Below are 27,376 nucleotides of genomic sequence, written 5' to 3'. Positions count from 1 at the left end.
TTCAGAATGACACAGCACACACTGTTCCTACTTCCCAGCCTTGGGAGTTCATATTTAATATAGGCACCCTTAGTTATCTTGGAAATTGTATAAGATTCCTGATATTTCTGGATTCAGATGTTAAGTAGGCTGTTTTCAAAAACTTGATGTTTTGGGGTAATTCAACCTCTATAAAAAACAAAAAACAACCATTTACTCACTTTTGTAATAAATATTATATAACATTTATTGCAAAGTTATTTTCTAGCAAACAACAAATTTACGTTTAATACAACATTTTGTAAAAATGTTTTGGCTTATTTATTTTAAATATTTTCTACGTAGAAATATGCATTACTTTGTACTATGTACTTATGAGATGTCAAAAAGAAAGCAAGTAAACAAACACAAAAAAATTACAAAAAACGGAACAAATGTTTTCTCGAGAAGCGGCGGAACGATTTTTCCGGCGGACAACGGACAACCAGCTACTCAGCAGCCGTTGGAAACAAAACCTGAGTCTAAAGCAAGTTCTCATGTAACCAGGTTAAACCCTAGCTACATTGTAGTTCCTCACATAGGCGAACACCTCCATCCAGTTTTTGCTGTTTACTGTTTTGACCTAGAGGCTGAAGAGGTTTGTGGTGAAGATGGGAGTGCCAAAATTTTACCGCTGGATTTCGGAACGCTACCCTTGTCTCAGTGAAGTTGTCAAGGAACATCAGGTAGGAAAACAGCGGTGACTGGTTAGCTTCACAGACCGCTGTCATTGGTAGCCACAGTGCTAGCGTAGCTAGCTGTTCGCTATCAGAGAGCTATAGCGGGCCGCGGAACTAAAATTCCACGTAGCTTACCAATGGTTTTCTGGCGAATGGACAACTCTGCTTTTAGCACACATTCTTCACTTCATCCTTTTGTTAAACACAGGATAGGCATGACGTTATTAACCAAATTCCATCACTAATATGCTATTTTGGTCTCCATTGTGCGCTTATTCGCACTAAACAAATAAAATGTTAATGAGTTACCACTGGGTAATTTTGGCCTTTGTTGGTCAGGAACATTCTAAACAACAATAAGCTCTTGCAGTTGGCTAACTAACTGATTTTTATGATAACTAGAGATCTATAGGGGCTCGGGTAGTTATTGTTACCAGCTGGTTAACAGTAACTGCGCTTTACAATGAACTTGTTTGAAATGTCAGAAGTATGAGCTCAGCCTGTTGGCCACAGCTCGAATAACGTGAGAGTTTAGGCTACTTGAGTAACTGCGGGGGGACTTGAACCACTTTCTACACTCTGAGCAGAAAGGAAGCCGCTATTTCACTCCCCCAGCAGTAGTTTCATCAGCGCACATTGTTCAGTGTCACCCTCCTTACCTCAGACAGCTTTGCATTTGTATTAAAGCAGTAAATAACCACGTTTAGCAGAAAATTGGTAACAGTAAATATGGGAATTATGTTTCATGTCGGTACCGGTGTAAATAAAACGGAACAAAACATAAAGGTCTGATGTTATGAAAGGTGGATGGCATACTCATGAGACTGTTTTTAATGTGTCAGGTGAAAGGAGCTTACTATCTTGTTTTTATGACTGTCAAATATACCCTCCTTTAACTCATCAGCCTCCTAAAAACATCTGCCACACCTGAAAGATCTCGTCATTGTGAGCGTTTACAGATAAGTCATGTTCCTGAATACTAGGTATGTGATCAGTTTGTCTTTGTCAGATTCCAGAGTTTGACAACTTCTATCTGGACATGAACGGCATCATCCACCAGTGTTCTCACCCAAACGATGAGGATGTCCACTTTCGCATTTCTGAGGAAAAGATTTTTGCAGACATCTTCCATTACCTGGAGGTGCTCTTCAGGATCATCAAGCCTCGCAAGGTTTTCTTCATGGCGGTGGATGGTGTGGCGCCAAGGGCGAAGATGAACCAGCAGAGAGGACGTAGATTCAGGTTGTGATGGATGAATAAATCTAAATGAATAAATGCTAATCCTATCATAATACTTGTTGAGAATCACTAAATTTAGGATATTGGGAGTAGCTTTTCTTGAACTGACCAAATAAAGAGATGGAATTTTATTAGCATGCCTGTACCCTGATGTTGAATCCAAACTATAAATAATGCCACGTTCTCTCTAAGTTATCTGATTAAAGTGTCATGTCTGTTCTCAGATATATTCAGAGATGTTGGGTATAATTATGTGATGTTTCTGAGGCTGCAGCTGTAAACCTGAGCCCTATGTGAGTTACCTTATAAGGAAGAATGAGCAGCAAACAGGCTTGAGCTAAAATCCAACATTTCGTGCTTCAGTGTTACAGACAGGAGGGGAAACACAGCCTGCAGGCAGAGACACAGCCTGAGACTTTGAATTTGACCGTCTCTCTTTTATATCTACTTGTGGGTGTGTGCTTGTGTGTGGGTGTGTGCTTGTGTGTGGGTGTGTGCTTGTGTGTCTAGGTCCGCCAAAGAAGCAGAGGAAAAGATAAAAAAAGCTTTGGATAAAGGAGAGGTGCTTCCCACAGAGGCTCGCTTCGACTCCAACTGCATCACTCCTGGTAAGGAAGATCTAAAGCTTCATGCAAAGATGCTCAGCACACAGACACAGATCAGAACCACCTGATACAGTTTAGCACCTGAATTGATTTTTGTGTCCCTGTGTTTTTTATATGTGTACTGTATGTGATATTTTTATTAAAAACATGTTTGCATGTCAGATGTAAACATCCAGTGACTCGTTTTTCAACATTGACATTTTAGCCAAAGCGCATCGTTGGTATTTACCTAGAATCATTAGCGAATAGGTCATCGCAGAGATGTAATATTTTCCCAAGGAGTGGATGTGAGGGAATGTACAAAGAAGTGGAAAACCTTGTGGGACAAATATATTTATCCCAGGATAAAAAGAGAGAAGTGCCAGAAGCAAAGAGTGGAGACCCAGGAGGGAGAAAACAGAATCTTATTTGTTTCTATCGATTGGCACTGCGTTTAAAACATCAGGATACTACCACACTGTGTTTAACACATGACGAACCAGGACGGGTATAAATGTGTGGAACGGCATACCGACAACTACACTGGCAACTTACGTAGCCTACTTTGTAGGTTCTATGAAGATTCCCTGCAGAAGCTTAAATCAGGCGTTATATAAGACAGATTTCCCATTTCAACCCAAGCAGGACAAAACCCAGCCTATGTACCTCTTCTGTTAGTCTTGAGCCTGGATTAACTGTAAGGGTCCTGTTTCAAAGTCTGTCAAATTAAATATGCAGATCTGTCTGGTGTAGCGACCCCTTGGGAAAGCAGAACTGAGCAGCTGAAAACACTTGGGTTGCTCAGTTCTTCTTGGATCCTTAAGAGATATACAGAGAACAGGTCTCTGAAAATGTTAGCCGTTCTTTTAATCTCAAATGCTTCTTCCAGGCACTGAGTTCATGGCGCGACTTCAGGAACAGCTCAAGTATTTCGTCCACAACAAGCTCTCCAATGACAAGCTATGGGAGAATGTCAAAGTGTACTTGTCCGGTCACGAGGTGGGTGTGAGTGGTGTATGTGTAACTGTTGTATGTACTGTTGTACTGTTTCTGAGTCAGTAATGAATGTATTAAGTTTGTGTTTCTTCTCTTTACAGACACCAGGGGAGGGGGAACACAAAATCATGGAGTTTATTCGGTCAGAGAACACCAAGCCCAATCATGACCCCAACACGCGACACTGCCTGTACGGCCTGGATGCTGACCTGGTACGTTTAAACAGGTCGTTGATGAACATTTTGCTCAAATCAGTGCCTGAAGGTTCAGTCTGTCCTTCACTCTGTGTTGTAGATTATGTTGGGTTTGACCAGCCACGAGCCAAACTTCGCTCTGCTCAGGGAGGAAGTCCGCTTTGGAGGGAAGAAATCCCAGAAGAGGTTCTTCTCTTCTTCTCTTCAGTCTATTTTGTCTCTTTGTTTTGCTGCATTGTTTTGTGAACCCTGCTCTTTTGTTCCATTTCAGGATAACAGCTCCAGAGGAGACCACTTTTCACTTGCTTCACTTGTCTCTGATGAGAGAGTATATCGACTACGAGTTCTCTGAGCTCAAGGTGAGACAAGCGTGCCTAAAGTGGGCAGCTTTTAAATGCCAGGCGAGATTTCATATTATGATACATTTTTAATATATGCTTTTTAAATTGTATTGTATGACGTCTAAATGTTTGTGCCTCTTTTTTCAGAATAAGATGGGTTCCGATTATGACCTGGAGCGAGTAATAGATGACTGGATTCTAATGGGTTTCCTGGTAGGAAACGATTTCATCCCTCACCTCCCCAACCTTCACATCAATCATGACGCTCTACCGTTGCTGTACAAGACGTACATGAGTGTACTACCAAGCCTGGGGGGTAAGACCAGACTCGTATCTTGTGTTTTTCCTCAGTTTTTAGTTTTAGTTTCTTCTTTCAGTTTGGTTTTCAGTGTCATTTCTGTTGGAACCAAACATTTCAGTTTTAAATGTTTTAAAGTGTTTAGCTTAGGCTTATTTGATTCCATAATAATTATAGTGGATTGCAACATGTGCAGTGAGGTTTCTTCATTCTTGTTGTGTTGCAACATTTGACGAAATCATCTATTGGTGAGACAGATGCATACACTGTATCCTTTTAGTGGGTTACTCTTTAGGACTTCGCTTTGTCCCCTGTAACAAACTGTAGTCTAAACAAATTTGGATTTCAAAAGCATGAAAAATATTTATTTATTTTTGAACACACTCAGCAAAAAAGATGAAATACAGCAGAAATGCAAAAAAAAAGAAAGCCACCATGCTGTATTCATGTATATTCTATTGAGTTCAATTAAATTGTATCTCTATAATTTAATTGAATGTTGTGCCACAATTTTCTCCAGCTAAACAATAGTAGTAGTAGTAATAGTCTTTGGTGCCAAAGAAAAACGATTACAGGTCACCAGAGAACTTCAATCTATAAACCTAAAAACCACAAACCAGGCGAGAAGTTTGGGTGTAGTGATGGATGCAGACCTAAACTTAGAAAAACACATTAAGACAATAACAAAGTCAGCTTACTATCACCTCAAGAATATTTCAAGGATAAAAGATCTGATGTCTCAACAGGACCTGGAAAAACTAGTCCACGCATTCATCTTTAGTAGGCTTGATTACTGTAACAGCATCTTTACAGGTCTACCTAAAAAATCAGTCAGACAACTACAGCTCATTCAGAACTCTGCTGCTCGAGTCCTCACTAAGACCAAAAGAGTGGACCACATCAGTCCAGCTCTGAGGTCTTTACACTGGCTGCCTGTCCGTCAGAGGATAGACTTTAAAGTTCTGATGCTGGTCTATAAAGCTCTGAATGGTTTAGGACCAAAATACATCAATGACCTCCTGACCCAGTATGAACCTTCCAGATCCCTCAGGTCATCTGGATCCGGTCTTTTATCAGTTCCCAGAGTCAGAACCAGACACGGAGAAGCTGCATTCAGCTTTTATGCTCCTTATATCTGGAACAAACTCCCAGAAAGCCTCAGATCAGCTGAAACACTCGGTTTATTTAAACCCAGGTTGAACCTGTTCTCAGCTGCATTTGAATAAAGCACCAAATCCACACTTTTAAGCTTAAATTTCAAAACTTATATTTTAACTACTGATTTTTAAATCACTTTGAATCACCTTGCTGTTGAATTGTGCTATATAAATAAACTTGCCTTGCCTATTGCACCACATTTGACTCAAGGTGCACTTTATACTGTAAGCTAAAGACCCAACAATTATACAGAGAAAAGCCCAACAATCAGCTGACCCCCTATGACCAAGTGGGAAGCAAAAACTCCCTTTGAACAGGAAGAAACCTTTTAAACGTGAAGCTGGCAGAATTACCCTGAGCCTGGTTCTGGCGGCTCCAACTTTATCATGTGACAAAGTCCCCCCCCAGAAAAAGAACTGATGCAGCAGGGATGTATTTTTTGAGCATTTATTCAGAATTTGAAAGCCTCTCATACACAAAATCTGCAGTTTTTTTGTTTGTTCCATGTGCTGTGCTTGTCCAGCTGGCCCAGATAGTTTAGAATTGTCAACCAGTACAATATAGAAAAACATTCATGTCCCACTTGTTTATTGTCAATCACGTATATAAAATAATGTCCCCGTGTTTGTTTTAGGTTATCTGAATGAGAACGGTCACTTAAACCTCAGAAACTTTGAGAAATACCTGGAGAAGCTTGCTGAGGTGAGACACTAGTTTCTATTTAAGGGTCATTCATTTTAAGATCAAGTCCCGTATACTGATTGATGTCGTTTGCTATGAAACAAATGTATTCTGCCAAAATGTACTTTTTTTTCCCCCATGTCTTGCCAGTTTGACCGGGAACATTTTAATGAGGTCTTTGTGGATTTGAAGTGGTTTGAAAGCAAAGTTGGTAACAAATATCTGAATGAAGCTGCTGGACTGGCAGCTGAGAAGGAAGCTGCCAGCAAAGACGCCAGAAAGAACGAGGTAGGGACGCAGCACTGGAAATATGCATTGTGTCTTTCAGCATTGTTTTCATGTCTGTTTCTTTCCAGTGATTGACTTTTAAAAAAAATATCTGTAGGATTCTGCTCTCTGTCTGGCTTCCCTGACTACATCAGAGAAAGTCACCGGAGAGGAAAAAGCAGCAGCGGCAGCAGATGATGAAGAGGAGGAGGATGATATCTTTGAAACAGAGTTCAGACAGTACAAACGCACATACTACATGAGCAAGATCGGCGTGGACGTGGTGTCTGAGTGAGTGAACTTATACAAACGCATACAAAAAGCAAATTATGGGAAGAAGAAAGCTAAAAATGTTTGGGACAGAAGTTTGACACTTTTCATTGTTTTAACTCTTAGTTTCACTTCACCTCTTTGTTTGTTGTATCTTCGTTCAGTGACTGGCTGAGACAGAGTGAAGTTAGAATGACCAGTGTTCAATAACGCAGATAAATGATTGGTCAGCAGGTTGGGAACAAAGATAACAGGCTCTGTTTATCATGCAAAGGAGTAGGGCTTGGCACAAGGTTGTATTGGTGTCTCTACGTGCACCTGCTATTGTGTTTTGCTCTAGGTGCAGCAAGACCAAGTGGCAACAGGCCGGGTGGAATGAAATGTATTCATAAACACATTGTGTGTTAGTCACATCACTTATGTAATGAATCAACATCCGAGTATAGCGAAACACTGTGCTCTTGACTTAAAGATGAACACACACAAAGCTGCAGCAGATCATTTAGTTTAACCACAAATAATGTAGTGATCATAACTGCTGGAAACAGGTCCACCAAATATTAAAGGGTAAACATTGTTCTTGGACTTGGAGCTTTTGGCTCACAGGGTTCAGGCGTCCACCATCGGAACAATGCTCATCTATGACCGAAAAATCAACATCATAATAGGTGCACTTGAAGATGTTATACAGCAGCCTTTACCTACCTTTTAAAGGCTAAAACTATTAAGACTGACAAAATCTGTTTTTCTCCCTTATCAGCAGTTAGAATAGACATGCTTGTGTGTCTGTCTGTGTGCGTGTGTGTTGCTGTTTCCCAGCAGTGTGATGCCCTTTTACTAGTTTCCTTTTTTAAATGATCCCATTGGTAGGGAAGTGACTTGGCTAAATGTTAACAGTGCCCTTCATCACAGCAGCTTGCACTTTGTAACTATGTTTTCACTCTTCCATTTGCAGTGAGTTTCTAGCCAACCAAGCCAAGTGTTATGTGGAAGGTATCCAGTGGATTCTCCACTACTATTACCATGGAGTTCAGTCCTGGAGCTGGTGAGTGCTTCTTTCTTCTGTGTAATTTACTCCCTGATCTTTCTCTTTCTGTTATTGGAGAATTCAGCTCATTAACAGTCTCACAGAAATGTGGGAGGATTGAAAGAGAGGCTCAAATTTCGACATATTTCTACACAGCAGGCTTTAATGAGGGTTTCTGAACCTTTACTGTCTAATAAAAGTTATTTCACAGAAAAAGTGGATTGATTGATTTGCTTTGGGGAGAAGAACAATAAGCAAATGATTTCCTTCTTTAAACCTCTATATTGAAGGCGCTCCATTTTTAAAGCAGTCGTTGAGTATTATGTGTTATCTCTGCAGGTACTACCCCTACCACTACGCTCCCTACCTGTCAGACATCAGGAATGTATCTGGGTTAAAGCTGACCTTTGAGCATGGACAGCCCTTCATGCCCTTCCAGCAGCTGTTGGCAGTCCTGCCTGCTGCCAGCATGGAACTGCTGCCCGAGTGTTACAGGGTAACAAATGCAAATCCAAGTTCACTCCTATAAAATGCACAAGATGTACTCTAAGAAATAAAGATATAATTTAATATAGAAATTGTTTTAACATTAGCACAGGAAGTATACAGGGGATCGTAATACTGTATTTTGTTATGTTTCAGCATCTGATGACTAGTGAAAGTTCAGCTATTATTGAGTACTACCCTCTTGACTTTAAAACTGACCTGAATGGCAAGCAGCAGGAGTGGGAGGCTGTGGTGCTCATTCCATTCATAGATGAGGTAAACACACAATTCGAAATGAAGAAATGCCACAGGTCTGTTGTCGAAATCAAATTTGACAACTTGTAAGTGTGTGTAACTTTATGTTGTGTGTGTATCGAACAGAGGTGCTTATTAGCAGCCATGGAGGCCTGCAACAGGAAGCTGACAAAAGAAGAGAAGGCCAGGAACTGCCACACAGAGTGTGCCGTCTACTCGTACGACAGGGAAATGGACTTCGCCTACGCCTCCCCCCTGCCTCAACTGTTCCCCGACATCGTCCACTGCCACGTCAGGTAGATGCATTTAACGATCCTCATTGCTTCTGAAAACAACTCATGCGTTTGGTCCTACTGAGGTGAAATTCAACAGTCATATTTGTCTGTGGCTGATTGCCTTTTGCGGTTGATCATCACAGGACAGCGCACATCCCCATGGATGCTTGGCAAGTTTCATTAGATCACGTCAGCAAGCCCGTTGACCGCTCAGCTCTGTACTTCTGTGGCTTTCCCACCTTACAACACATCAAACACAAGGTGGGCATGTGCATAAGTGAACTACTACTAAACTGTTCAAAGTTGGAGCGAACCTGGTTAAATACGTCTTAACTCACAACCAACGTATGAATCTGAAATTAATTCTGCCACTTTAAGAAGAAGAAAAAAGAAGTATAGCAAGTTGAGTAAATTCAGCAGTCTTTATAAGATGATCTCCCTTTCTCAAACTCTCATGCTCTGGCTCCTTCACTGTCGTTTCAGTTTTACAAGAAGAAAGGCGGGGTGGTCGTGTTCCAGCAGAGTAGCAGAGGGGAGAACATGTTGCTGGATATCCTCCCCAACCAGGAAGGGGAAACGGTGAGCTTTTGTTTATGTTTTTAGATCTAGTTTAATAAAGCTTCAACATTTTATTATTTAGAAATGATCAATTGTCCCTTGGAAGTCTTGGAATCACTGTCTATACAATTAAAAGAACTGCATAAAATACTTTTTACACCCAGTCACCTCTTGGTCTTATTCTAGGAACATTGGCAGTCTCCTTATCCTCTGTGTCTCTGCCTCTCTCCTTCTTTCTTGTCATTATCTTCAGACATGTGATGATGTTGCTGCACAAGTTCTGGGAAAGTCTGTGTTTGTCAACTGGCCTCATCTAGAGGAAGCTCGCATCATTGCAGTGTCAGACGGAGAAACGAAGTAAGAGCTGGCTTTGCTATGACTGCTGACTTTTCTGGTAGATGTGTAGAAAAATCTGAAACTGAAAAATCTGAAAATATTATATTGAGACTTTAGTGACTTTACAAGTGAATTTTTGCAACTTGTTCTGAAGATTTTATCTTGAGGAACCACCGGGTGTCCAAAGAGTGTATGACAGGCCGAGCACTCCTCCTCCCGCCAAAGTCACCTGTCTGTCTGACAAGGAGCAGAAGGACTGGATTAAGGATGTCCAAGGACTCACTGAATAGTAAGAAACTCAGCAAAATAATGCAAGTGTTTGAGTTTGTATGCATCTTCAGTCATTTCTACTCTTTCATATTATTGACACAATCCTTCTGTTCTTTGCCAGAACCATCATATTCTTTGGCTTCTTTAGTTATTTATGCTTTTCTTTCTCGTAGTTATTTGAAGAGGAAAGGCATCGTGATAAATGAGACGGAGGTGGTTTTATACGGCCAACTGCTGACTGGAAGAAAATACGTTCCCAAAGCCAATGGTGTGGTGGAACTGGAGAAACAGTGGGCCAAACAGGTCCTCCCCTTTGCCTACCAGGCGGTTGTTAAGGTACCTGCACACAAACATGATAGCGAGAAGAAAACTGAGAATAATGGGTGAAAGACTCTTAGAGCAGTGTATATGTCACTGAGGCTGTGGTGTTTCTCAGCAGGGTCTTCATGCTGCAGGAAAATAGAAGAAAACCTGCTTAAGCTGAGGAGTGCAGCCATATTAATGAAACTAAACCCTGAAATAAACCCAACACATGCTTTCAGTTTCTTTCTGGTTATTGTCAGAGTAGTTTTAGGCAAATTTAGGTTTACTGCACATGGGTTTGATTTTATCACCTTTTTTTTCCTTTTTTAAGTGTTTATAGATATTATTTTAAAGACACTTCTTCCTTATCTTCATGGTCTCAGGATATCAAAGCCTTCTGCTCATCTCTGGCCTGCTTCAAGAGCTTAGATGAGCTCTTTCCTCCAACAACAACCGTCTTCATGGTGGGAAACCCGTACTACGGTGCCATGGGAGAGGTATGTTATCCACTGTTTGCTCTCTTAGTCTGTGGATTACTCCCTCGTTACCCAAGTTACTCTTTTTATTAATTTAAACCAAGAATCCGAGTATAATGTCCGTGTTTTCACACTGTCACATTCAATATAAGTGAAGAAACAAAACACTGTGCCCCGAGCTGTCACCTGTGCATTAATATCATCGGCGACTGTCAGATAAGTTTGATTTCCACAATCATTTTTTCGATACTCTGAGGGGAAAAAGACAAAAAAATTAAGAGGCTTATTTATATAGTTTAGAACAGATCTGTGAAAAACACCTTCTGTTTTAAGCTTAATGATGTAATGCAAAACAATATGAACATAACATTGATAAGAACTTAGTGATTCCATTATTGGTTCTCATATCGATTCTCATTGACTGAGCTTGGAGACTCACCAGCATCACTAAGCAGCATATCAAAGGCATTGCATTCATGACCTGTGGGTCAAATGTTTGTGCATGTTGGAGGTATTTCCCCTCTTTGCTGAGATCAGTGTCGGGGCCATTACTCATTATACACAGAACCCTTTTCTTACAGGTAATGCATTATGTTACTTACCGTATTTCCCGGACTACAAAGCGCACCTGAATATTAGCCGCACAAGCTAAAATCAGGGAAAATCCTGTTTTGTACATACATTAGCCGCACCTGACTAAAAGCCGCAGGTGTTTCAATGTTGACTCATCATATGTAAGAGAATATGCACAAAGCGAATTGTTAGGAAAGAGATGGCTGTTTGGAGACACACCCCTTTTATTAATATTTTGAAAAACAAGTTATGGGTACATATTTGCACATGTAGTACATAACAGTAACCTACAGCACACCAGAACAATAGATCCGGACTACCTTTCAGGCTCAGGTGCAGCGACACGGCTTTAACAAGAAGAAAAGTCAGTCATTCACCATCTTTCTCTTCTTCCTGCGCACTGAAACCACCAAAGTCCTCTTCTCCAGTGTCGGATACGAACAGGCTCAGGGTGGCTTCGTCATCCACTCTCAGCTCCTTTCTTTCGTTGTCACTTACAAAACCAAAGAAATCCTCGTTGTCAGAGTCGAACACCCTCAGAAGGGCCGTGGCGGTGTCCTCCTCTCCATCATGCAGCAGTCCAGCCCTTTGAAATCTGTTGGTGATCGTGGATGTTTCACACTTTTCCACGCCGTCAGAATCCACCGGTGGAGTTGAGCATAACTTGCTTTTCGCAAGTTTATCGCCGCTCATCATCCACGCCTCCCGCTGAACGCGTAGCGCTACTTTGAAGTTTGTTTTTCGCGCTACTTCGTACGGCACTACGTTGCCTGGTGGATGGACACGTGACCAACATACCACTCTTGAACCCCGATACTGTGTGTCTGATCACATGCCCTTCCGCCAGGCAACGTAGTGCCGTACAACAGCGGAGCAAACAAAACAAATCCTCTTACGATATGACAACAATCACGGACAATCCATAGAAAAGCCGCACCTGACTAAAAGCTGCAGGGTTCAAAGGTGGTGCAAAAAGTAGCGGCTTATAGCCCGACAATTACGGTAATTTCTCCCAGGAGAAAGTAATTTCTTACACTACTCATTACTTTACTTTCATGTTACTCTGTAAATTGACCTGAAACACACCGTCTCTTAATTACCATGGCAGGTATAGAAATCCAGCCATTTTTTAAAAAGTCTATCTGATTAATGCTCCACATCTCCATATTCATATTAATATAAATTTTCAGGTGCAAGATTCCCAAGATGTCATCAAAGATGGGCGGATTCGAGTGGTCTTCAGTGTGCCACATGAGCCACAGCTGGAGCCCTTAATCCAGAACCAACACGTAAGACGAGCTGGTGGAGTCGTTCTGTGGATATGTACGTTTAGTTTTGCGAGTTTTCTCCCCTCACCTTATACGTTTTTGTGTGTCGTGTAGAAATACAGCGTGAAATACAGTCCTGGATACGTTCTGGCCTCTCGTCTCGGCATCACCGGTTACCTCGTCTCCCGCTTCTCTGGAAGCATCTTCATTGGTAGAGGCTCTAAGAAGAAGTGAGTGTTTATGTAGAAATGCCACAAGGATATCTGCAGTGAGTTGAGCTGTTGTTGGCATCACGTCACGTATTCAGGTACAGTCCTTGTCTAAGCTTTCAGTCTTCTTCACTGTGTCCAGTCCCTGTGGGGAGCAAAGAGCTAACGTTGGCCTGAACCTCAAGTTCAACAAGAAGAACGAGGAAGTTCCCGGATACACCAAGAGAACTGAAAAAGAGTGGCTCTACTCTGCTGCTGTGGAGGAGCTGCTGGCTGAATACCTGGACAGGTAAAACAAATGAGTCGTTTTGAAAACCGCTGTTCTTTAACTTATGTATTAATGTTCGGTTATCCTATGAATTGAATGAAGCTTTTACAAATGATGGTGCTGTTGTGTTTCTTTGTAGATTTTCAGAGGTGTTCAACAACGTGGCCAGAAACAGTCACGATGATGTTTTCTATGAAGATGACATTTGGCCTGGAGAAGACCAGAATGGGTAAAACGGACGCTTCAGCCATGTGGGCCCTGGCCTTACTTAGTCCCCTGCCAAGGTTGCGTTCACTCCATCCTGCTGGGAAAAAACTTGTTTAGGGATCATAGATGTATATAAAAGATGGACGTAGCTTACAGGTCTTAAAAGTGTAGCTGGTGCTGAGGTGTCTAAAAGCTGTATTCATTCTTGTGGCCATCAGGTGGCGACATCTCTAGCTACATAAAGAAGCACTTAGAGAGGTCTGTGTGAAATTGTCCTCTTTCAAAATACATTTCTAGTTTAAATTCACACTGAATAAGCTATGAAGTCCATCTTTATCTTTTGATATCCATGAGAGTAAAAAAAAAAAAGGGGGGGGATGCTTTAAAGCACCATCCTGCCTGATATGTTCTCACTTGGTGTCTCATTTGTCAGCTGGATCACCTTTGGTTAGTAAGGGTAAAAGTTCTCAGCATAAAGCTTCACCTGCCGGTGATGACAAGGAGTTTAGAGCCAGGGGTTGTCATCTTGTTCTCGCACCAATGTCTGAAGGTTGAAGATTAAATAAATGAATGACTAAATGACTTTTTTTTTTTTTTTAACCCAACAGGGCAGAGAAGGTAGCAGAAATCACTTCATGGTTAAAAAGTCACCCAGTCAGCTCCATCAGCAGGGCATCCTGTGACCTCCAAGTGCTGGATGTTGCAATCGTGGAGAGGATCGAGGAAGCAGTGGAGAAGACCAAGGTGACAGCTACAGACTTCAGAAGTCAGAAGTTCTTTGTGTATTCACTGCATTTCCATTCACACGCCTCTCCCTCTGTACCTTCTCCATTCCTGCCTCGCTCTCGCCGACTTAGGTGAAGAAGAGCACCAAGAAAGTCCGCGTCACAGTCAAGCCTCACCTCCTCTTCAGGGTGAGTACCTTTGGCATGCACGTATCAACATCGTGCCTGTAAAGAAAGGGGCTGTGGTTGTGTTATAAAAAACCCCGTAGGACTGGTAACCCCATAAAGACCTGTCAGCCAAAGTTCAGATGATTTAAAGCAGTTTAATATCAAACAACAATCACATGTAATATTTTTTGGAAATTCCTGTGTAGCAATAAAAAGGATTATGCAGCTGCTTCAAGGAGGAATCCAACATAGTTGCTTAACATTTTACACACAGCTGACTCAGAACAAGTACAAACCAGATGGGAAGGTTATGAAAGGAAAACATGCTGTGGACCAAGATGATGACCAACATCAGAAAATTCAAGGCCTCATGCCCTGGAAAAAGAAAACGCATAACAAAAAGAAATGGACAGGACCTGTCGTGGTCCTGTCACATCAACACCGTGGTGAAAAAGGCCCGACAGCGTCTCTACCACCTCAGACGCTTGAGAGACTTCTGACTGCCCTCCAAGGTGCTCAGGAACCATAGAGAGCATCCTGACGGGAAACATCATAACCTGGTTCGGGAACAGCACCATGCAGGACAGACGAGCTCTACAGAGGGTTGTGCGGTCAGCTGAGCGCACCATCCGCACCGAGCTCCCTGACCTGCACTCAATCTACAGCAGGCGGTGCTGGACCAAGGCCAGGAAGATCGTGAAGGACCTCAGCCATCCCAACAACAGACTGTTCTCTCTGCTGAGGTCAGGAAAGCGATTCCGCTCCCTGAAGACCAACACAGAGAGACTGAGGAGGAGCTTCTTCCCACAGGCGATACGGTCTCTCAATCACACCACCACACAGTCCTGACCCACACATATGGTTCTTACACACACACTGGACTTTCTGGACATTGTTTACACTAGTGGCCACTGCACTGCGTGGTCATCTAATCAAATCACTTTATCACAAGTCACTTAAATATGTGGATTGCACAACCCTGGACATTTCTTCATTACCATTTATTACTCGTACAGCTGCTGTTATTGTTCTATATTTCTTCATATATTCTTATATATTTTCTATATTGTGTATTTTGTTGTAGTTATTTTATTTTAACTTTAATTTTTATATTTTGTTTTATTCTTTCCTAGTTAAATTTACCCTTCATTTTAATTTTCATATTTATTTCCTCTCCTATTCATAGTCTTTTTTTTTTTTTAGGTCACGAGCAGTTGTGTAAGCATTTCTTTTTTTTTTTTTTTTTTTTGCCTGTCCCGTTTGGCTCTTTTGCATCAGAATTGTTGTCTAAAGGCAAAGAAAGATACCCAACGGATTTACTTTACCAAACTGACCATCCCAGCCTTGCCGTAATGGTCCATTTGATTCACCTTTTATTGTTTATTTTATTTTCACTTACTGAATACGGGACAGACTTGACTGGAGGAAAGAAGGGGAGAAAGAAAGGGAAAGAGAAACAGCTGAGAAGAGGGACGGGGGAGAAGGGCAAAAGACAAAAACCAACAGAACGGGCAGAGAAAAAAAATGCATATATCAATCACCTGGATCACCTGCTGAGAAAGAAAAAAGAGAGCAAGCAGAAGAGAACAAGAGTAATAGAATAAACAACATCACAATGATATATGGGAATATGACAGTAAATACTAAATGTTAAACATTATTGTGCAGCACATAAGATCAACAGTTGTGTAAGCATTTCACTGCACATCGTACTGTGTATGACTGTATGTGACGAATTGAATTTGAATTTAGAAAATGGCACAAACAAGTGTTTATGATGAAGCATTGGGAAACAGGCTACAGCTGGCTTGTAAGGCTGCGACACAAGTCACCCGTTTAACCTCTGATAAATGTTGTTTATTAACAAAAGAAGAGATTAAGCCCAAAGGCTGGGCAGCAAAAGAGAGAGCAAGGGAGTGGGTTGGGATGTCCTGCGTCTGTCATCAGACTGCAACACTGAAGTCAGGACGGATCAGACCAAAGGTGCATGTGCAACACAAGAAAACTGTAGCAGTGACCGTGATCTGGAACAGCCTCATTTCTTGTGTTTGGAAGAAAAGCCTGTTGCAGTGGGCTTAAGAGAAGCAACTGTGGACTTTGGCTGATTGGATGAAACTGATGTTCAGTGATGAATTACAAATGTGCAGTGGCCACAGAGATGATGCTGGGTGTGCTGTGCTCCACGCAATCATGACCGGGGTTGCAGGTCAAATTTCAGACTCATCCTGTATGGTTTATGGTTATATGCGTGAGTGTGCATTCTCAATGCACCCTGATTGTTTGTGAACTAATATTTGAAATGAAACAGCCAGCAGCCAAATGTCCTGTTACTTTTGAACCCCTGGCATTTTAAGGATGTTTGCCACACAGTCTCTCTCTCTCTTTTTAATTTTTTTTTTCCTAATCAGTTAATTTAAACGATCAATGGCAGATTAGTTGATAACATTAATAAAAATATGTGTGCAGCCCTTGGAGCAGCAGCAGGGTGTAGTTCCAGACCCAGACGCGGAATATCGTCTGTTTGACAGAGTCATCAACATCAGGGAGAGCTTCACCGTCCCGCTGGGACTCAGAGGGACAATCATTGGCATTAAAGGAGGTGAGGACACCCGTCAGCCGTCATTGTCCTCATATGCAAAGTCTGCACATATCAAGGGTAACACACAAGAGCGTGATTAACAGTATATCTGTGTCTGTTTCTTTAGCGGAGCGCGAGGCAGAGGTTCTCTATGAAGTGCTGTTTGATGAAGAATTTGCTGGAGGTCTCAACATCAGGTAACCATGAGTGTGCTGCTGTATGTAATTAGTGTTGGGAATGGTCAGTTCTAAACAATTCCCAATTTACAAACATGAAATGGGAGGGCATTTGATTTTGCTGCCAGCTCACACACTTTAATCCATTACCCACTGAGCTGCAGTGGGCAGAGCAGAGAGGTCTTTGCTGCCTGTTGTTAATGTTAGTTGTTGTTTTTTATTAGTCATAGGTTGCACATGAACGCTCACCTGGATGGCAGGAGTAATCATCTGTTAATGGTTCCCAACAGTTGTTTAAAGCAGATTTGTTAAGCAAACATTCCAGATGGTTGTTCAAGCAGATTCCCCAAGTAGTTTGTTCACTGCACACAAACACACGTGTGAGCATGTCACAGGCAGCGGCCAGATCACATCAGTCTGTCCTCCTCCAAAGCAGCTCTGAATGGATAAAAGTGTTCGCTTGTCTTATACGCTGCCATCACAGTCACCCTGAAACGAACTGCTCATGGATCAGTGTTAGATGGCTAACTAAACTTCATTAAAACCTGCTGTTACTTTGACAATAATTGACAAGACTTTTTCTTCTTTGACTGAATTACTACGTCATACCGTCAACTTCAGTGTTCAGTTTCTTTACAGCAGACAGAAAAAGCTGCAGAGTGCGCAGTCTTTTACAAAACGGTTACATAAAGCACGAGAAGAGGATAAAGACAAAATCATACAGTCAGGCTGTAACAGAACACACACGATGTCCATACCAGGATACTGTTGGAGTAAAGGTGTTCCTCTTTACAGCAGACGGTCACAGCTGCTTTGCCTCTTCATGTGCTTCCTCAGGTGTACGTCTTCTCGTTGTTACCGCCTCCCTCCCTGCGCCCTGATCAACCTTTCCCACGGAGCCCGGGTTGATCACACTGGCCACAAACTCACCGCCATCGTCAAACCGCAGCCTGCCACTGGCGGCAACCTCAGCTCATACCGGCAGCTGGCAGGCCTGAACCACTCTCCTCGTTCACCTTTTATCCCCACACAGGTAGGAGGGTGGAATATGCTCACAGTAGATTCATGTACAAATTATTCCCCAGTTTGGAATAGTGGAAATGATTTGGAACTTCCACAGTTTCACCTAAATCCCTCCTCTTTCTCCTCTTTCTCCTCTTTCACTGTTCCAACTGCTTTTTATTTGTAGCATAACAACAAACATGGTGTGGCAAAGGCTGCCTCACAGGGCAACAGGAGCTCTCCCTCAAAAGGTCCCATCCAAAAGCACCAGGTCAGGGTAAGAGCAGGTTTTGCTCCATTTGGCCTAACTGTTACAGTCTCTCAACAATGTGTGCAACATGACTTGTTTCTACATATGTCGTTCTCTCCATCCAGAACAAAGAGGAGTACAGTAATGTATGGCAGTCTCTGCAGAACACAGGGCCTCCTAACAAGCCTCCTGCTCACTGGCACAACAATGTAAGTTTTCAGTGAAACAGACACCAGCTTTTTAGATTCCTCTAAAACTTCTCTCTCACTGTCCTAGGAGTCCAGCAGGAATTTTAAGGAAAACCTAGTAATGCTGAGAAATATTTACTGTATTGTCCTTATTTTAGTTCAAGTGAACTTGTAATGGTTTCAAATAAATAACCACATGGTTTCGCAAACCAGACTGAACCTTATAGATGTGATACAGACATTCCTCCATGAATGCTGATGTGATTGCTTCAGGATTTAACAGTGAAGTGACATAGGCACTTAGGAACTTTGTTTTTATATAGGAATTTAACCAGAATACAAAGAGTGCTCTGGTGATGTTCCTTATTTCACTACTAATTCTTGAATTGCGCTTTTAAAACAATAGTTTTAAAAAAGTGTTTGGGATTCTAGGAAGGACATTCCCAGCAGGGGAAGAACCAACCCGCCAGCAAATCTGTGAGTCGACACATCAGCTGTTTCTGTTGTGCACGATTGGTTAAGTTTATCATGTTAAATTCATCAGTTTTTATTTTTGGTTTTCGTGCGTTTGCATGAATTGCTCTGTGTTGTATTTGCGTGGACTGGATTAGAATTGATGATGTATCGTTCACAGACCCCACCTGCTGGCATCAGACTGTTGAAGAAAAATGAAGATGTCAGCTCCTTTATTCCCTCACACAATACAGCCAACAAGGTGCAGAAACACAAATCCTTCTTTTGACTTCTGCCTGTTTTTGGTTTTTCTCTGGTCAGAATCTCGTACCCTGAACAAGACGATGATTTACAGTTTCTTTACTTTTTCTTACTCAGGCTGAAACACAATTTGAGGACCTCATTGCCAATCTAAAAATCTCCAAGGGTAACCAGCAAACCCCACCCCCTCCTGCCCCTCCACAAGGAGGTGACAGCCAGCCAGATGGCCCATTATCCCCACAGTCTTTTGCCATGGTAAATATGCGGTGAAGCCAAAATAAGAGGAACCTCTGAGTTTTAGAAGAACCACTTAGCATAAATGATCGTGTGTGGTTTGTCGCTATAGAAGGGAACCCTGGTGCTGAAGGAGATGCTTAAAATTGACAGCACTGGAACAGGAAGTCAATCTGCTCAAGAGACGTCAAACAGCACCCCCCCTGCTGGCCAGCAGCAGAACAGGAGACGATCGTCAAAGAAACTCGGTAGCTTAGTGATTTCTAAATCCCAGGCAAATTTCTTCCCTGTGTTCTCCTCCTTATGATCATTACTTTCTCCCTCCAGCTGCAAAAATAAACGTCCCACACGGCGACGCGCCTGTGTCGCCTTCTCCGGCACCTGCTGCCTCTGCCAACACCCTGCTGGGCAGTAAGGTGTCAGAGCTGGCCTGCATCTGTGGGGCTTTAGGTATGGCGCCACCTGACTTCAGCTTCATGCGCAACAGACAGGTAACACGCTCTATTTTCTGTTTCTGTTACGTCACACTTTTTTCTACTCTGCGTTTCCCACTTTCGCAAGTGCCCCACTCTGAATCATTTCCATTAACACCGACGCAGGGTCTAGTGCTGTGTCAGGTGAAACTGTCCAACGGGTTGATGGTTCATGGCCCACAGTGCCAGTCAGAACACGATGCCAAGGAGAAAGCTGCTTTCTTTGCACTTCAGAGACTGGTATACACACAAACGCAGATATTTGATTCACAAGTGTGAGAGGCTGAACTTTGTAACCAATGAGATAAACATTAAATGTGTTGCTGACCCTCTGTGCATCTGTAGAACTCACTCGGGTCAGGCTTCCCCCTCCCACCTCCTCTGTACACAGGAGTGGGTCAGATACGACCTCCCCACATGGGAGCTGTCTTCAACCAACAAGGTGAGTCTGTCTTTCTTTAAGGTTTCATCAATGAATTTAGAAACATCAGTTTAAGGTGTTCCATAGTGTAGTGGGTCGAGGTCACCTGGTGTAAAATTCTGCCAGATTAAACATAGAGAGCTAGGGCTGTTCGATATAACGACATATATGTCTGTCGTTTGTTTCATGGTGTCGCAAAATAAACTGTTTACGGCAATATTTTTTCATCGTTTTGATGGTCACTGTGGAATTTCTTAAAGTTCTCTCTTTCTCTTATATCTAATGTAACCACACCACGGAGGGACTAGCGCCTGGTTTAATGCGTAGTCCTTAGCAACGACGATGGTAAAGCCATCGCGTGGCTCTGCCGTCCGCTTGTTTATTTTCCACATAAACATTTCACAATAAAGCTGAAGATCCTGTTGAGATTTTTCAAAGTAAACTGAAACACGTGAAAGAGTACGCAGACTGTTTACGGACGAGAGGCCAAAAAGAGCCGTCAGGTGCTCAAAAATAAACCTCAGAACAGGCTTTTTCTCGCAGCATGCCATGTCATAAATACTCACAAAAAAAGCTGCGGCTGTTTCAACTTATGTAGCACTCGACTCCAGGTACACGACGCCCAGCTGGAAACACGTCAAGTTGCCCGAGATTCACAGAATTTTTATATCGTTGTCGGGACGATAAATGTCTTATATCGGATATGAGATTTTGATTATCGCCCTATGCAGAGCTCCTCAGTGTGGTGAACCCTTGTGTCAGGGGATGAATTAATAGTAGCAGCATTCATAGCAAATTTTTTAAGCCTTAAAAATGATCTTTTTTTTAATCTTAGGAGTATGCTCTTGTTTTCCAGGTGGTGTGCTGTTGCCCCCACAGGGTTACGGTCCTGCTCCTCTCTGGGGAATGACGGTGCCTCCTCAGCACCACCAAAACCAGCCATTCTACGGCCCACCGGGGACTTTCCCTGGGGCTGCGCGCCCCCAGCCTGCAACGACACTGCCCATTGGCTCACACAACCAGTTCATCCCCTTACAGGTAACACATAAGCCCTTTTTCCATAAGGACCTACTTGGATCGGTTCGACTTGTTTTACCATTACAATTGAGTATCACCTAGTGTGCTTAGGGTCATTATAGCAACATGGCGGAGCGTCCTGTAACGCCATTTGTATGCAACACGGATGATACAACAAAGGTGGGCGTCTAGGCGATGTTGTACCTGCTGCTCGATTTGTGGCTTTTCGTCAGACTCGGGACCACAGTGTTGTTTCTCTGTAGCCATTTCTCCCGTTGCAGGCTTTCAAAAGTTACAGATTTCATATTTGTGAAGGAAGTGCCCTCACGACTCATTGACGCCAATGAGTAGCCAGTTGGTGGCATGCAGTCTATGTTGGTAGTACCAGGTACCAGATACTACCAACTAACAGAAAACCCTGAAAACTGTGTCGAGCCGACCACAGGAGGTGCTAATGGAAAAAGGTTAATACAGCGTTCCCATTTATCTTTTCCTGTGCAGACGTAGGCCAGGTTGGTAACTCAGCTTTCTGTTTATCTTTCACCTCGTCAGGTGACTAAGAAACGAGTGTCGGCAAATAAAAGGAACCAGGAAACTCGAGAGTTTTACAGTGCTGCCCAAACTGTTGCTAAGAACCAAGCACAGAAACCCCAGAACCAGCCAACTGGCCAATTGCAAGGTCAGACTGAACCACAGAGCGTTAAAATCCACCAACAAGCTGTTAACTGCGACCTCTCCTCTGGTGACTCCACGACGACGGCACTGCATACACCACCTAGGCAAACCATGCCAGCAACAGGCCACACCCCCAGCTCTGCCTCCAAGAGACGGCAAAGGAAGCTAGCAGTCAACTTTGAGGCAGCTCAAGTCTCAGAATCATGAGGTGTGTGTGTGTGTGTGTGTGTGTGTGTGTGTGTGTGTGTGTGTGTGTGTGTGTGAATGGCTGACTCAGCATTCCTGATCAAACTCTCATCGATGTGAAAGTCATTACGGAGCCGAGAGCAGCTTCAGACGAGCCTTTTTATTTTTCAGCAATGAAACATGGAAATGTGCTTCACTGCTCAACTTGCAGACTCCTCCTCAGGAGTTGAGGTCTGTGCCACATTATCGTAGTTCCCCACTAAAGGAGGTTTATTACAGCTCGTCTTTTTTTTTTAGCACTAACTTTGTACTCGCCCAGTCAGTGCTGAGGCCACAAAACATTCCAAAGCGACCCCTCAGACTACAGACCACAAGCGAGGTTCTGATTTTCATGATCATTTATTATACTAAAATTAACTGGTTTTATCCACGTTACAGCTCTGTGTCCACCTGTCTTGAACCTCAGTCATGCAGGCCTACATGCTGGTTAGCTCGGGGAAAGTCACAGCAGCCTGCCGGTGATCTCTATGCCTGTTTGCAGCCAATTTCACTCTGGCAACTGTCAGCAACCACTCACCAAGAGGCTGCAGAATACACACTTTCCCCGAGCAACCGTCAGCTCCCTGACACATCTTCTGGGGGCCTTTTCTAACTACTTGTGTTTGTTGCTTTTGTTGGATGTTGCTCTCAGCAGTGATTGTGGTGACTACAGTGTTATGTTAGACAAAAAGAAATGCCTAAAGTCATACACACGAACCCCCAATAGTAATAGACCGTCAGCTTTGTTCACCTGCTCGAGCAGAGAACATTAGTGTCTCCACAGGAGCAGATTTGGAAGCAGTCTTGTGACTACATTTCATTTTGAGTGGTTAAGAAAACCTCGTGCTGAAGTGAGACGCTGCCTTAAAAAGGGAATGATTTCTTTCTTTCTTTTCCTTTTTTTTTTTTTTTTTTTTGACCAAGAGGACCTTTGACATAACTCTAAAAACATGCATCACTGAGAGCATTTCATATTTCCTTGAGGAGGCATTAACAGTGAACAGCCTGTAGAGTTGGACTCCTGACGGTCTCAGTCTTCCTTCCCAGCTGAGAGGTTTTCAGACTCCAGGTGTTGCTGGATGAGACTTCATGGACTGAAAAAAGACGTCTGAGTGCAGCAGGTTCAACCCTCCTCTGTTAGCATGGTGTGCAGGTCCCAATAACATGTGACGTGGACCTTGTTCTCAGGGACATGTAGCTGTGGTAGAAGCCCCCATTGCATACATCACATTTTTAAACAAGTTTATGCAGAAATCGGGGCCTTCTATTGTTGCTACAGCCATTCATGCCATCGTAGAGCAGCTCTATCCTGTTTGGAAGGGTGATGTTTTATTGTTTCTGGGGTTTGGTCATCGTTGCTCACACACCGCCTTTTATTTACTTCAGGCTCATCGTTTTTTTTCTTTTTCCTTTTCTTAAAGACTTTTCATGCTTTGTTAACAGCACCTAGAAACAAGACGACTAAATTCACACCACCTGCACAAATGCAGAACTATGAGGAAATCCCAAATTATTCGAACACACACACACACACACACACACACACACACACACACACACACTTGCCACTGCAGAGCTGTTTAACACCAGCACAGATGGTTTCACACACCTACAGAGAGGTTCCTTTTTGCTGTTGGAAAATGGTCTGATTCTTCTCTTCGGCTCTGCCGGACCTGCAGGAACGTTCACACTGCTACAGTCAAGAGTTTCCAAAAGCATCTTATGCTTATTATGGGTGGATTTTATCCAGGTTTTAAAAAAAAGATCTTAACCTGATTTCTTTTTGAGTCGAAATTAAATTTTTTGGAGTGATCTACTGAAGATGTTTGATTAGGGCTGTATCTCTTGTTTATAATAAGGAGCCTGCTAATTTCTGTGCCAGTTACTATTGAAATTCTTTGGTTTACAGTCGCCTTTTTATCCAACTTTAATAATTATCTGTGCACAGTGTTAATTTTACACCTTGTGAATATGGAATCTCTTGAAATTTATCGATGTCTTCATCAAATATCTGTTCGACCCACATTGTAGTGATTGTTTCAAGGTTTATTTCACTGTGATAGTCGTGTTATTATTGTAGGAGCTTGCTATTAACTGTGTAGAGCACAGGCCTCACACAGCTGATGACAGCTAAGCTTCAGAATCCTGATCAGGTGTCCGACCTGATATAGTCTCATTTCAGAGCGGCTTTATATCTGTCAGCACAGCCCAAATATAAGACAGCAGTAGAGTTATAATAGGAAACATACTCGTCCGTGGAGTGAACCACGTGTCTAAGATGCTTTTGGAAACATAGCTCAGCTCCTGGTCGGTGCTTTTCTAAATCTGATATAAATTCTCAGCTGAGTTAGCCACTTCCACGCATCACTACATAGTCACACATAAATAATCTCACCATTTTTAAAAAGGTTTTTCTTTTTTGAACTATGGATTTTACGGACATCCTTTTTATAGACGATCTTGATTTTTTTTTTTTTTCGACTATCGCTTCAGTAATGTTTGTGGTAAAGCCGCTGTAGAGACAAATTAAATTGTACTTACCCAGACCATGTTTTGTATTCAACCGGTCCTTGTTTTGACACCCTCATAGCCACCTTGGGACTGAAGTGTGTAAGGGTCTGGTGCAATAAGGGGGGGTTAAAACTCTTTTTGGAAATTGAAGCACACCTGTTTGTTTGTTTGTTTGTTTGTTTCTTTTTGTCCTTTGTTGTTGTTTTTTGTGGGGTGGGGGGGGAGGGGAGGGACTCAGATTACGAGAAGATGTAAAGGTAACAGAAGATGAAACGTTATGGACTTGCTGTTTTGATTCAGGAATGTCTTGTACATAACCATTTAATAAAATGAATCTTTTGTTACGACATGGCTGTGGCGGTGGCTTTTTCCTTTTTGATTTTATTTTTTCGTTAAATTGAAAGAAGGCAATGCCTGAAACTTGCTTTTTTCTTAATGGCCACCAGGGTGGTACCTGTAGTTGCAAAGAAGGCTTTGACTCAGTCCTACAGAAGCCCTCAGGTGTGACCCACAGTAAGGACTCGGTCTCATTTTGTAAATGTGATTCTAAGTTTAAGATGGGGAGATTGTCCAGGACCTTCTTAATGAGTAATAACTTGAGACTGTTATGTGTTGACCAGGGGCACATCTACAGGGGGGCAACTGCCCCTCTGCTGCCAGGAAATGGGTAATAAAAGGATTGTGTGAAACTTTGAAACATCTCTGCGTGATCTCTATCAAGGCAAAAGGATCAGAGAGACCGGCGATGTCTTGACACCCCCATCATGTTTTTGACTATTTTGTTGACTCTGTTTACATATAGGGGATTTTCATATGAAGAGGTATGTGCCACCCTGCCTCCTGTTAAAAGGAAGTTTTTCCTTCCCACTCTTGCCAACTGCTTGCTCATAGGGGTTTGTCTGATATAGGGTTTTCTCTAATATTGTCCCGTCTTTACCTTCCAATATAAAGTGCTCTGATGTAACTGTTGTTGTGATTTGTGGCTATATAAATAAAACCGCATTGACTTTCTTCTACTGCTTGTGTATAAAAAATATTTTTGTAAACATTATTTTTTTAACATTTAAATAATATCAAAACTTTGCAATAAATCAGGAGTCAAAAAAGTGATGTGTCGATTTAGTAATTTGCATTGTTTTACAACTAACTGTAACTTTAAAGGTAACAGGGAAGAGATCCGAGAGAAGAACCTGTGGTATGTCAAATTAGACCAAAGTTTGACTGAAAAGAAGTGGCAACATGTCTTATGAAGTGATTAATCCAGATTTGAAATTTTTGGTGGATGTCAATCTTTGTGGAGGAGGTTAGGAGAGAGGTACAACTGTGACTGTAGAACCATCTGTAAAACATGGTGGAGGCTATACCATGATTTGGAGCTGGGGATCTTGCTAAAACTGATGGAACTATAAACACTGAAAATACAGTCAGATTTTGATCCAACATGACAGTTATCCCAAACACACTGCTGGGTAGAACCCAGAGTTCAAGGTTCTAAGAGAAAACCCAACTAAAGTCAGCCAACATCCAAAGATCTTCGGTATGCCCTTCAAAACACAGAACTATTTCTGAAATGACAAGAAAGCTTGCCTAAGAGAGATCAGGCTGCGCTGCTTGTGTTCACAAGCTCTACTTTTGCGTTATTTCGATGTACATTTGGATGATTTAGTACATTTCTGCGCCCATTTCCTGTTTTCCTAGCAAAAAAGAAAAAATTGCACATCCAACCTTTTTCTTGTCTAAACTTCATATAAATGAAAGATTAAATATGAATTCATATTCACACAAGTCTGGTGCTTTCAGGGGCTTTGCTGCAACAAGCCTTTTGAACTGGTGTGACCATTACCCTATTAGCTAACAATGTTGACTAATAGGGTAATATTAGCTAACATTTTAAAAATTCCTGATTACTAATTACTGTGACTGTTAGAACATGTTTTAGCCTCTCATTGAGAACTACTACTGATACGTGATGCATCTGCAAACTGCTAACTGTGGGGGAAAGAAATTGGTTAAATGTACGATTCCTAATATAAAATGCACTTCTTCAAAGCTAAATGACAATGCAGCAGTTTACATAAAAAGCTGTTTTTTTTTTTGCTAGCTTACCAATGTTCTCGTTGGTTCTTCTGCATGACATCTGATGATTTTGTTGAACACATGTTGGAGGACATAAATGAGCCACAACTTATTAAAAAAAAAGCAAAAAAAACCACCACGTGACATTTTATTCAGTGAGCACCAGTCAGTCAGTACAAACCGTCAGTTTTTTCCTCAGAACCTCAAGTTTTGTTTGAACAGAGACATTAAAGTCAGACAACAGAAAAACAAGCTACGCCTCAGTGAAAGCGCGGTGGGAGGAGGCCTTCTGTCTTTTAGTGTGCTTCATACAAAACCTACAGAGTAAAAAATAAACAACACCTGAACAACACACATACATATATATATTTATATACATACATGTTCCAACCTCACACAAGCAAATCTGAATGTGAGCTGACTGTTTTCACGCTAGGTCCTGCTACAGTACATATTAATGTTGATGTCCACTCTAATATTGTTACTTCAAAAGAGATGTGTTAATGGTGAACTTTTATTAAAGGACGCAGAACAAAAGAAATCGAATTTGTAGGACTAAGCTTTGAAAAAAAAATGGTGTAAACAAAACTGGTGGTTTTACAGCAGGGGGCATCATAGTGCAGTTAGCCTATGCTGAAGCCTTCAGTATCACCTGTACTTTTTTATTGTTGTAGTCTTATCATGCTTTAAAAAAAAGATTAATGTT

At 42.1% G+C, this 27,376-nt stretch overlaps 1 protein-coding gene across 2 annotated transcripts; it reads left to right on the top strand.

Annotated features, from left to right (window-relative positions):
• Positions 1-445: 445 nt before the first annotated feature.
• Positions 446-24,800, top strand: xrn1 (5'-3' exoribonuclease 1). 2 transcript variants are annotated; one of them, XM_005737556.1, is made up of 41 exons: positions 446-704; positions 1,708-1,940; positions 2,448-2,545; positions 3,411-3,520; positions 3,619-3,729; positions 3,812-3,897; positions 3,983-4,070; positions 4,200-4,368; positions 6,143-6,210; positions 6,340-6,477; positions 6,575-6,747; positions 7,682-7,771; positions 8,093-8,249; positions 8,396-8,515; positions 8,621-8,790; positions 8,913-9,030; positions 9,253-9,348; positions 9,581-9,684; positions 9,818-9,952; positions 10,107-10,269; positions 10,620-10,733; positions 12,476-12,574; positions 12,668-12,783; positions 12,905-13,051; positions 13,170-13,259; positions 13,846-13,981; positions 14,095-14,151; positions 16,597-16,729; positions 16,836-16,905; positions 17,722-17,917; positions 18,074-18,157; positions 18,262-18,345; positions 18,757-18,801; positions 18,959-19,039; positions 19,156-19,293; positions 19,385-19,520; positions 19,600-19,763; positions 19,872-19,985; positions 20,091-20,187; positions 21,023-21,204; positions 21,736-24,800. In XM_005737556.1, exons 1-41 carry the CDS (start codon positions 630-632, stop codon positions 22,063-22,065), a joined length of 5,115 nt encoding a protein of 1,704 aa, XP_005737613.1. In that variant the 5' UTR covers positions 446-629; the 3' UTR covers positions 22,066-24,800. The 2 variants fall into 2 exon arrangements, with proteins under 2 accessions (XP_005737613.1, XP_005737612.1); XM_005737555.1 differs by having other exon boundaries at positions 18,074-18,163.
• The last annotated feature ends 2,576 nt before the right edge of the window (positions 24,801-27,376 follow it).

Source organism: Pundamilia nyererei, unplaced genomic scaffold, assembly GCF_000239375.1.
Source record: "Pundamilia nyererei isolate P.nyererei 1_Seehausen unplaced genomic scaffold, PunNye1.0 scaffold00077, whole genome shotgun sequence".
Lineage (NCBI taxonomy): Eukaryota > Metazoa > Chordata > Actinopteri > Cichliformes > Cichlidae > Pundamilia > Pundamilia nyererei.
This window is presented reverse-complemented; position numbering and strand designations above follow the sequence as displayed.

Coding starts and splice junctions, on each gene's coding strand:
- xrn1 (XM_005737555.1), top strand. CDS start 630: ATGGGAGTGCCAAAATTTTACCGCTGGATTTCGGAACGCTACCCTTGT. Junction 6,478..6,574: donor AAGACGCCAGAAAGAACGAG/GTAGGGACGCAG, acceptor AAATATCTGTAG/GATTCTGCTCTCTGTCTGGC. Junction 14,152..16,596: donor AGCCTCACCTCCTCTTCAGG/GTGAGTACCTTT, acceptor ATATGTGTGCAG/CCCTTGGAGCAGCAGCAGGG.